Source organism: Saimiri boliviensis, chromosome X, assembly GCF_048565385.1.
Source record: "Saimiri boliviensis isolate mSaiBol1 chromosome X, mSaiBol1.pri, whole genome shotgun sequence".
Lineage (NCBI taxonomy): Eukaryota > Metazoa > Chordata > Mammalia > Primates > Cebidae > Saimiri > Saimiri boliviensis.
Window position 1 is genome coordinate 64394847 of NC_133470.1, and position 12188 is coordinate 64407034.

General features: G+C 39.7%; 1 protein-coding gene across 1 annotated transcript in view; it reads right to left on the bottom strand.

The window, feature by feature from the left end:
- Positions 1-12188, bottom strand: part of ZDHHC15 (zDHHC palmitoyltransferase 15) — a 177129-nt gene that overhangs the window by 14403 nt on the left and 150538 nt on the right. The window contains exon 11 of the mRNA XM_003936858.3: positions 6522-6600. Coding sequence (XP_003936907.1) covers positions 6554-6600 — 47 coding nt within the window. The 3' untranslated portion in view covers positions 6522-6553. The remainder of the gene's footprint in view (positions 1-6521; positions 6601-12188) is intronic.

The following is a 12188-nucleotide window of genomic DNA, read 5'->3' on the forward strand; positions in this document are numbered from 1 at the left end:
AAAGAAAAGAGAGAATAACCAAATTGATGCAATAAAAAACGATAAAGGGGATATCACCACAGATTCCACAGAAATTCAAACCATCATCAGAGATTATTACAAACAACTTTATGCACATTAACTAGTAAACCTGAAATAAATGAATACATTCCTGGACACTGGGCTCCTCCCAAGCCTAAATCCAGAAGAAGCCAAAACCCTGAATAGACCAATAACAAGGTCTGAAGTTGAGGCAGCAATTAAGAGGTACCACCCAAAAAAAGCCAAAGTCCAGGTGGGTTCACAGCTGAATTCCACCAGACATACAAAGAGGAGCTGGTACCATTCCTCCTGAAACTATTCCAAATAATCCAAAAAGAGGGAATCCTTCTCAAATCATTTTATGAGGCCAACATCATTCTGATACCAAAACCCAGCAGAGACTCAACAAGAAAAGAAAACTTCAGGCCAATATCCATGATGAACATAGATGCAAAAATCTTGAATAAAATACTGGCAAGCCTATTGCAACAGCACATCAAAAAGCTTATCCACCATGATCAAGTAGGCTTCATCCCAGGGATGCAAGGCTGGTTCAACATATGCAAGTCTATAAATGTAATACACCACATAAACAGAACCAAAGACAAAAACTGCATGATTATCTCAATTGATGCAGAGAAGGCCTTTGACAAAATTCAACAGCCCTTTATGCTAAAAACCCTCAGTAAGCTAGATATTGATGGAACGTATCTCAAAATAATAAAAGCTATTTATAACAAACGAACAGCCAGTTTCGTACTGAATGGGCAAAAACTGGAAGCATTCCCTTTGCAATGTGGCACTAGACAAGGATACCCTCTCTCCCTACTCCTATTCAATATAGTACTGGAAGTTCTAGCCAGAGCAATCAGGCAAGAAAAAGAAATAAAGGGTATTCAAATAGGAAAGGAGGAAGTCAAATTGTCTCTATTTGCAGATGACATGATTGTATATCTAGAAGACCTCACTGTCTCAGCCCAAAATCTCCTGAAACTGATAAGCAACTTCAGCAAAGTCTCAGGATACAAAATCAGTGTGCAAAAATCACAAGCATTCCTATACACCAATAACAGACTTAAAGAGAGCCAAATCAAGAACGATCTGCTATTCACAATTGCCACAAAGGGAATAAAATACTTAAGAATACAACTAACAAGGAACGTAAGGGACCTCTTCAAGGAGAACTACAAGCCACTGCTCAACAAAATAAGAAATTTTTAAAATTCTATGCCTACCATATGACCTGGCCATCCCACTCCTTGGTATTTACTCAAGCACATGTTCACATAAAGTCTTGGTCACAAATATTCAAAGCAGTTTTATGTGTAGTAGCAAAAACTGGAAACACATCTCATACCCATTAATAGATGGAAAAGTAGATGGAAAAGTATCTATATCTATATCTATATCTATATCTATATCTATATCTATATCTATATCTATATCCATCCAGTGGAGTACTATTCATCAATAAAAAGAAATGAATGATTTTACCCAGAGCAAAAAAGGTGAATCTCAATTATGCTTAGTGGAAAAATTCAGAAAAAATGAAAAATACATTTATACAGTTCTACTGATTTAAAATTCTAGAAAATGAAAACTGATAGTAACAAAATAAATCAGTGGTTTCCTGGTGATGGGGCAGGGTTTATTTATAAAGGGGAAGAAGAAAATTTGGGAGAGACGGATATATTCATTATTTCGATCGTAGTGATGGTTTCACAGATGGAAACATATTTCAAACCTTGCCAGACTGTATATTATAAAAGCATATAATTTATTGTACTATAAAGGCACAAAAAATACAGAACAATAAAATCAAAGTACTACAAGTTTCTTTGAATTAAAAAAGTATGAGATTTTAATGGTTTTTATACATTTTCCAAGTTGCACTCAAAAAATGACTTAAGAATTTAAACTTACATCAGCATTGTTTAAGAACATCTGTTTCAGCGTGTCTTTGCCAACAATAAGTACTGCAATTTGTAAAAATTGGCTGACTTAATAGACAAAAATTTGTATTTTAGGTTATTTTAATTTTAATTTATTTACACTGAAGAACATGTTTAATGTTTATTTTTCATTTTAATTTCTATTTTGTTGATTGTATCCTTTGTCCATTTTCTTTTAAAAAAATTTAAAATACTTTCATCTTTTATTTTGGATTCAGGGGATAGGTGTGCAAGTTCGTTAGATAGGTATATTGGGTGATGCTGAGGTTTGGGGTATAGATCCCATCACCTAGGTAGTGAGCACAGTATCCAATAGGTAGTTTTTCAACTCACCCCCTCCTTCCCTCCCCCAACTAGTAGTCTTCAGTGTCTATTGCTGCCATCCTTGTTTCCATGTGTACTCAGTGTTTAACTCCCACTTATAAGTGAAAACATGCGTTTTTTGGTTTTCTGTTTCTGTGTTAATTTTCTTAGGATTATGGCCTCCAGCTGCATCCATGTTGCTGAAAGGATAAGATTTCATTATTTTTTATGGCTGTGTAGTATCCATGGTGTATATGTACCACATTTTCTTTGTCCAGTCCTCTGCTGATAAACACTTAGGTTGATTCCATGTCTTCACTATTGTGAATAGTGCTGTGATGAACATATATGTACATAAGTCTTTTGGTTAGAAGGATTTATTTTCCCTGGGTATATACCCAGTAATGGGATTGCTGGGTTGCATGGGAGTTCTGTTTTACGGATTTTTTGAGAAATCTTGAAACTGCTTTCCACAGTGGCTGGATTAATTTACATTCCCATCAACAGTGTATAAGCACACAGTTTTCTCTGGAGCTTCACCAGCATGTTATTTTTTGACTTTTGTATAATAGCCATTCTGACTGGTGTGAGATAGTACACCTCATTGTGGGTTTGAATTTGCATTTCTCTGATGATTAGTGTTGATAAGCATTTTTTTCATATGTGTGTTGGCTGCTTGTATGTCTTCACTTGAGAAACGTCTGTTCATTATGTCCTTTGCCCATTTTTAATGGGGTTGTTTTTTGCTTGTTAAGTTCTTTACAGATTCTGGATATTAGACTTTTGTCAGAAGCAGTTTGCAAATATTTTCTCCTATTCTGTAGATTGTTTATGCTACTGATAATTTCTTATGGTGTGCAGAAGCTCTTTAGTTTAATTAGGTACCACTTGCCAATTTTTGTTTCTGTTGCAATTGCTTTTGGGGACTTGGCCAAAAATTCTTTGTCAAGGCCAATGTTGATAAGGGTATTTCCTAGGTTTTATCCTAGGATTTTTATAGTTTAAAGTCTTAACATTTGAGTCTTTAATCCATCTTGAGTTAATGTTTGCATATGAAGAAAGTTAAGTGTCCAGTTTCAGTTTTCTGCATATGGCTAGCCAGTTATCCTAGTACCATTAATTGAATGGAGAGTTCTTTCCTCACTGCTTGCTTCTATTGCTCTGCCCATTTTCTAACTGTTGTGCTTTTCTTTTGTTTACTGATTTGCAAGAGCTTTGTAAATTAAGCATATTAAATTTTGCATGTGGTATAGTTTGCAAATATTTTTCAAGTTTGTCTTTTCATTTTGAAGAAAATATAATCTAGAATAAGTGCATTTCTTTGGGTAAAAATATGGCAATAATTTTTTATATACAACATTTTGAGGGAAAATAGAAAAAATAGCATTTACTAATTCCAATTTTTAGACACATGGGGATTCATTTTATTTTTTATCCTTTTTTTATTTAAAAAAATTCAAAAAAATGAAGAGAAATATACATTAAGTATCTAATAATTTGGACATATATAATTTATTCATGCATTCTTCTACTGATGGACATTCAGGTTGTTTTCAATTTGGAGCTTTTTACAAATATCACTAGTAATTTTCTACATAGTTATAAAAATTCTTCATATCTTAATAAGTTTAAAAATTCTTCTCCCACTCTTCCCTCCTGTGTTCCTATGTACTTTTCTATTCTTATCAGAATATGAAGCCTGGCAGAGTGGCTAATCCCAGCACTTTGGGAGGCCAAGGTGGGCAGATCACTTGAGGTCAGGAGTTAGATACCAGCCTCACCAACAGGGAGAAACAGCATCTCTACCAAAAATACAAAAAGTAGCCAGATATGGTGGCACACATCTGTAATCCCAGCTACTCGGGTGGCTGAGGAAGAAGAATTGCTTGAATCAGGGAGGTGGAGGTTGTAGTAAGCTGAGATTGCACCACTGCACTCCAATCTGGGCGAAAGAGTGAAACTCCATCTCACACACACACACACACACACACACACACACACACACACACGTTTCTTATTTCCACAAAATGAATCACTCTATTAATATATTTGGACAGAGTGCCCTGTAAAAGACATTGCTTGGAAGCAATTTTGCTTATCAAGGGAAGTATATAAAAAATGTATTTCAAAGTCCCTTAGCATATTAAAGGTCCTGTCAAGTACTGCACTAAATACTAGGTTCCATGATATGCCAAAAAGAAAGAATCCAACAGTTAAATAAAGTTTAAGGGGCCACCACAACCTCCTTCTAGTGAGTCAGAAAACTCATTAGTGTAATAAAACCCCTGAGTATTTCTACACTAAATTCAACTTTCTAATTTTGCTTATATATAGTTTTCTAAATTTATTCACCAGATAATTATTTTCCTTTAACATCTTTTTTTTTTTTTTATCATACTTTAAGTTCTGAGGTACATGTGCAAAATGTGCAGGTTTGTTACATAGGTATACACGTGCCATGGTGGTTTGCTGCATCCATCACTCTATCATCTACATTAGGTATTTCTCTTAATGCTATCCCTCCCCTATTCCCACACCCACTGCTATTCCTCCCCTAGCCCTGAAGCCCATGACAGGCCCCAGTGTGTGATGATACCCTCTGTGTCCATGTGTTCTCATTGTTCAACACCCATTTATGAGTGAGAACACGTGGTGTTTCTGAGAATGATGGTTTCCAGCTTTATCCATGTCCCTGCAAAGGACATGAACTCATCCTTTTTTATGGCTGCATAGTATTCCATGGTGTATATGTGCCACATTTTCTTTATCCAATCTATCATAGATGGGCATTTGGGTTGGTTCCAAGTCTTTGCTATTGTGAACAGTGCCACAATAAACATACGTGTGCATGTGTCTTTATAATAGAATGATTTATAACCCTTTGGGCATATACACAGTAATGTGATTGCTGGGTCCAATGGTATTTTTAGTTCTAGATCCTTGAGGAATTGCCACACTGTCTTCCACAATGGCTGAACAAATTTACAGTCCCACCGACAGTTTAAAAGCATTCTTATTTCCCCTGACCCTCTCCAGCATCTGTTAACATGCCAAAGTAGTAGCGTTTCCCCTAGAAAAATACTAAAATAAAATGGACAGATTAGCAACACAGATAACCCAAATCTAGATACTACTATCATACAAGTTGTCTTACTAAACAAGCATTTCCTCAGGGCTATGGATAACGAAACAGATTTAATCCTCTCCTCTTTTCATTTTTGATAATAAATAAAGACACATCATAAATAACAAGTCAGACTTTGACATGTAGTGCCATTGTGGAAATAGCATACTTTGAGGTCAGATTGACATGAGTTACAACCCTAGGTTGGCCACTTGCTACTATGCATCCTTGGATAAGTGATTTAATGTCTCTACACATCAGTTTTCCCATAAGTAAAATGGGAATAGTAACATTCATCTTACAGTTGATGTGAGGATTAAATAAGATCATGTATATCAAGTACATACCAAAGTGGCTGGCATATACAAGGTTTTATACAATATTTACACTTGTACACAGTAGAATTTCTGTAAGGGAAAGAAATGAAGACTTGAGAACCCATGAACAGAGTGATAAGGTTCTAAATAATTGCTAGCTTTTTTTTCATGAGGATAGGATTAGAAGCGTAATCAGATCAGAGGTACAAGTTCCATGGTATTTCTATTACTAAAATTATTTTAATACTTAATTACACTGGGTTTATATCTATGAGTGTTGCAAAAGAAGGTCATTGAGCTTTTCACCAGGCCGAAGAGAATCCCATTTGTAAAGTTGTCTGCCACTGCTTAACAAGTTCATAGTATTTTAGGACGGTTAGAGTGTAGGTGCTTTTTTGCTCTCAGTGGGTAAAGAGTAAGTTATTAACTGACATAATGGAGTCCGTGACAGAAGCCTATTTGTAATCTGTACCATTTCAGAGACCTGGAATGCACCAGGAGGAGGCTTATAATTCACAGTATGAGAGTAAATAACCTTAATGGAATGTTTGGGTGTCTCAGGATCCCTGGAGTCTTTTAGCACAAGTGACATAAATGTGAGTTTGCAGGGAATAAGGTCATTTTTCTTAGTACACCGGCAGGGGAAATTATGTATAGAAATTCTGCTTATATATGCATCACAAGAGTGAAGAATTTAAAATCTTTTTCACTCAGGATGAGAATTTTTTCTTTTCTAGTTATTCTTCCAAGGATGCTCATTAGCAGTTCAGGTGTCACTGTATATATCTCCCTCAGAATACTGACCTGTCTGAGAGATGCAGGAAATATGAAAACTGCTATGTTTCCGTTTCCACAGCAAGAGATGACGAGCCTTCTGGATAATCTGTAAGGTTGGAACATGAAGATGATCAAATGCCCCCATGCCTTATATGGATGGGTATTCATTCATTGGCAGTTTTCCTTCTTGTCCAATCTCTGCAGACAACAGATACCTGCAAACCTCTAAAGACTGATGTGTAACACAGAAGCATTTGTAACCAGAACAGACTTTCACATTCTAAGAATAGTCAGCCTGCTATATTATGAACTAAGATTATTTATCAGCATTATGTGATCTATAATACTGGCTGGTATTTGACTTAAACAGCTGTGATGACAGAGTAACATAACCTGATTTTAACGGAATGTTTTGCATCTTGCTACAAAATTACCCTGTTTTGCTGTTATTCCACTGGACATAATTGAGATAGCTATTAGAGTATGTTAGGTGATAGTGTATTTCTAAAAAAGGAATTGGGTGTCTAGAAAATAAGAGGCTTTGGGATTAACAAGCAACAACATTTATGGTACAAATGTTTTTGTTTCTGACCTCCAGTTTTTTGGTAGAGAACACTCTGAATCAGCTTGCTTAATGTACAGGTAATCACTTTTCTCATACTCACAGCATAATAACTGTGGGGAACACTTCCATGTGAGACCCCTAAAAGGCATGAGTCTCACTATACGGTGAGTTTGATCCCAAACACAGTTTCCTACTGGAGGCAGTCGAGCTATCCGGAAATATAGGAAGAAAGATGAATGATCAGTTTCTAATATCAACCACAATATCATTTGGGCCCAAAACTATGCGTTGCTGCTAGACCGAGTGACCCCCTACCAGCAACCAGTTCCTGCTTTTAACCTTTTTTATGACTCTCTTTTAAGAATAAGTTTTAACCTTTTCTTTACTTACCTGACTGCCTAATGGTTTAACTGTCGATATTTGCAAAGCAAATGCCACCATAAGGGATGGCTTTGATTCCTGACTCAGAGATTCCTGAATGGGGAAATTGAGTTAAGTTGAGTTAGGAGTAGACAAAGGAGAATCCGGTTAAGAGATATTCTGAGGAGCAAAACCAGAAAACCTTTTCACATCTCAGTTCTAAAACAAGATCAAACCGGAGATACCTGCAGCCAGGAGGAATAATGTCTGGATGCAAACAAGCTTTGTGATTACAGGAAATTCTGTTACTTTTTACAACCACTGATTGTGTATCTGACTTTTCAATTGTATAGGCCATGTAAGGTATACATTTGCATTTCCTCTTGCAACCATTGTGTATCTGATTTCTCTATTGTATAGGCCATGTGAGGCATACATTTACATTCCTCTTGCTATGACGTAAACCAGAGCCAAGAAAGTGTATTTATTCCTGGCCTTTGAAAAATAAAATTTGCTGTTTAGGCACAGCCTATCAGCCCTCCAGACGCCTCGCTTTCTCTCTCTCTGTCTTTATTATTTTCTCAGGCGCACTCCCTCTTCCAGGTATTGGGACCCTCTTGCAGGTCGAGAGACCCCCGGGCAGACGTGCCTACCCGTCCGGACGGTCCACGACATCTGGCGACCACGACACGGGGCCTGGACACGAGGGATTACAGTGACGCACATCAATTAAGGAGTGAGGCTGCAGCAGTAAGTTTTTGAGTTGCTTTCTTAATCGTGTATATACAAGTGTTGATTTTCAAGTTTTCAGTCTGGAGTAAAACATGGGGCATTTAGAGTCTAAGGAATGTAATATGTTCGTACAGCTTTTACAGTCAATGATTAAGTCGTATGGTTATGATATTAAGATGAAAACTGTTGAAGAATTTGTGCACATTGTTAGGGAAATGTGTCCATGGGTCCCTGAAGGTGGCTTTCTCGATGAAGCCACATGGAACGTCATAGGAGAGAAAATCGATCAATTTTGTTTTCTCAATAAGTCTTTGCCTCAATGTGAAGTTTTGCTTTCTGTTTGGCCTAAACTACGAGAATGTGTTTGTCCTTCTAAAAATCTTCCTCCTTCTGCCCCTCCCTATACTCCCCTGCCCTCTGGTGCTGCCGCACCACCCGCCGTTATACAACCGCCTCCTGAGGCTCCCCCTCTTCCACCTGATCCTCATGAGTGGGCAGAATGTGGGTCTAACTCCTCACACGTAGAATATCCACCTTTGGATAACTTTGAAACTCTGACAGAGGTTCTTGTGGACGAAGCGCGTACTCCTGACAATACTCCTCAATGGACTCCTGGACCAGTAACTTTTACCCTCCCACCCAATCTTGCCCAACAATTCCAAGACTTACTTTCACTCTGCTCTCGTGCTCTCTCTACCCAACAGCAGCACTGTTTTCCCGTTACGCACCCAACACAGCCTCCCGTCACTTCAGGTGCTGTGATGCCTGCTCCCCTACGTTCTACTGCCACTTCCCCCGTTTCCCCTCTGTCTCACGCATTGATGTCTATGCACAGGGGCTTTGCTGACTCTGACAATCTGCTTCCCGTCCTGTATCCCATTATAGAAGTAGTGGATGATCAAGGACAAGCTGTTCATAGCTATGACCCTATTGCTCCCAAGGTTCTCCATGAGCTTAAAGAGGCTACCGCCCAGTATGGTCCTACTGCTCCATACACTCTTACTCTTCTTGACAATCTTGCCTTCTCTGCATTAGCACCCACAGACTGGGGTCGTTTGGCTAGAGCCTGTCTGTCTGGAGGTGATTTTCTTTTATGGAAAGCTTACTATGAGGAAGCTGCTATTGAACAGTCACAGCGCAACCGCCGTAACCATTCTCCTGTTACTCTAAATATGCTTATGGGTCGCGGTGAACATGAGGATCTAAATGATCAAATTGTTATGCCTAATGAGGCCTATACTCAGATTAATGCCATTGCAGTCCATGCCTGGCGGTAGCTACCATCCTCCACTTCGAAAACGGAGGAATTATCTAAAATCAGACAGGGCCCTGACGAACCTTATCAAGACTTTGTTTCTCATCTATTGCAAGCAGTGAGCCGTCAGGTTTCAGATGAGAACGCTGCTTCTATGTTGGTTAAACAATTAGCCTTTGAAAATGCTAATACCGCCTGTCAGGCCGCCATCAGACCCTACCGTAAAAAGAGTAATTTACATGATTATACCCGCCTTTGCGCTGACATAGTCCCTGCTTACCAACAGGGGCTCGCTATGGCAGCTGCTCAGGCTGGCATGACCGTTGCCGCTTTTTTAAAACAAAAACCTCCTCAAAATAAACCTGGTGTTAAATGCTTTCGCTGTGGCAACTTGGGACATGTGGCAAAGACTTGCCAGGCTTCCCTTACTCCCAATCCTCGGCTTTTGGCTTCATTACCTCCACCTGAGTCGTTCAAGCCCTCTGGTCGTCAGCCTGGTGAGTGCCCTCGCTGCCATCGTGGTAGTCACTGGGCTAGAGAATGTCGCTCTAAACGTGATGCCCAGGGCAAACCTTTGCAACTGCATTCGGGAAACTCCCAGGGGGGGTTGTCTCGACCCCCTCAGAAATTCGGGGCACCGATTGCTCAAACTCAACCCCTTCAGGGGTCAGGAAGTCCATTTCTGAACTTTACAGAGCAACCCCAAACACTGCAGGACTTGACCTCTGTCCCTCCTCCAGACCGGTATTAACTCCCGACATGGGCCCCCAGGCCATTCCAACAGGCATTTTCGGTCCCCTCCCTTCTGGCCACGCTGGCCTGGTGCTGGGACGCAGCAGTTGGTCATTGAAAGGACTCCAGGTCCTTCCCGGTGTAATTGACTCAGACTATACAGGTGAAATTAAAGTTATGGCTTGGGCACCTAAAGGAATTTATACTCTTACTCCTGAGCAATCATTTGCCCAGTTGTTACTCATCCCTGTTAACTTGACTGTGGGCTCCTCCCTTACTAATGATGCTAGGGGTGAACGTGGTTTTGGTTCCTCTTCTTATGCTTATTGGGTGCAGTCTATTTCCGCGACCAGACCTGAACTTTATCTTAAAATTAATGGAAAAAACTTTAAAGGACTTTTAGACACTGGGGCTGATGTCTCTATAATTTCTGACAGGCATTGGCCCCATAATTGGCCTACTAATGTTGCCATGACCTCTTTACAAGGTATTGGGATGAGCAATCATCCCCATCAGTCTGCCAACTTGCTGACTTGGACTGATATGGACGGACACTCTGGCTCCTTTCGCCCTTATGTTATTCCTGGCATTCCCCTCAATCTCTGGGGGCGAGATATCTTGGAAGCTATGGGAGCTCATCTGGTCACTGGTGGTAAAGCTCTTGATATTATGCTTAGACAAGGTTATCAGCCTCCCAAGGGCTTGGGTAAACATTTGCAAGGCATGCCCAAGCCTCTTTCTTTATCTCAAAAATGCAACCGTTTTGGTTTAGGATATTTTTCCAAGGGGCCACTGTAATTCCCGATGCTCATGCTGATGCTATCACATGGAAATCTGATTTCCCGGTATGGGTAGAACAATGGCCCCTGTCTTCTGAAAAAATTACTGCCGCCCACAAGTTGGTTCGGGAACAGCTTGATGCGGGTCATATTCGGCCTACCAACAGTCCCTGGAATTCTCCTATTTTTGTCATTAAAAAACGTTCTGGTAAATGGAGACTATTACAGGACTTAAGGAAAGTTAATGAAACCATGGAAATTATGGGGCCGCTACAACCAGGCTTGCCCTCTCCTGTTGTTGTGCCGCAGGAGTGGCATCTTATAGTTATTGATTTAAAAGACTGCTTTTTCACCATCCCTTTGGCTCCGACTGATTGCAAACGTTTTGCCTTTAGCGTTCCATCTACCAATTTTGAGAGGCCTTATGATAGATATGAATGGGTCGTTCTCCCACAGGGAATGGCAAATAGTCCTACTTTATGTCAATCCTATGTTGCCAAGGCCATTTACCCAGTACGTCAGGACTTTCCTGACGCTCTGCTATTGCATTATATGGATGATTTGTTGCTGGCTGCCCCTTCACAGTCTCTTTTATTTCAGGCATATGAACTCCTAAAATATTGTCTTAATAGAGCTAATCTTATCATTGCTCCAGACAAGGTTCAAACTGTTACTCCTTACCATTATCTTGGAAGACTCATTGAGTCTAACCAGGTCTCCTTTAAAACTCCACTTTAGTCCACAGGTAATCTTAAGACTTTACATGATTTCCAAAAGTTTTTGGGTGATATTAACTGGATTCACCCTAGTTTAAAACCTTCAAGGGGTCAACTTAAGCCCCTCTTTAATATGTTAAAAGGCCCTTCCAAACCAATCTCTCCTAGATCGTTATCGGATCCTGCTAAACAGGCTCTGCAACTTGTGCATGACGCCCTCCGTCAACAAAAATTGAGCAGAATTAAAGACAATATGCCATGGTGTTACTGCATTCTTCACACTGCTTACACCCCTACTGGAGTTTTTTGGCAACAAGGGATTTTGGAATGGATCCACCTTCCAGCAAGTCGTGGTAAAGTCCTTTCCCCTTACTTTGACCTGGTGGCTACGTTGGTTGCTAAGGGCAGGCAACGTGCCTTAACTCTGTTTGGCACTGATCCTTTGAAAATTGTTGTCCCATATACTAATGCCCAACAGCAGTGGCTGTGGCAGTTTTCTGACTCTTGGCAAATTGCTTTTGCAGGTTTTTCAGGACAAATTTTATGTCATTATCC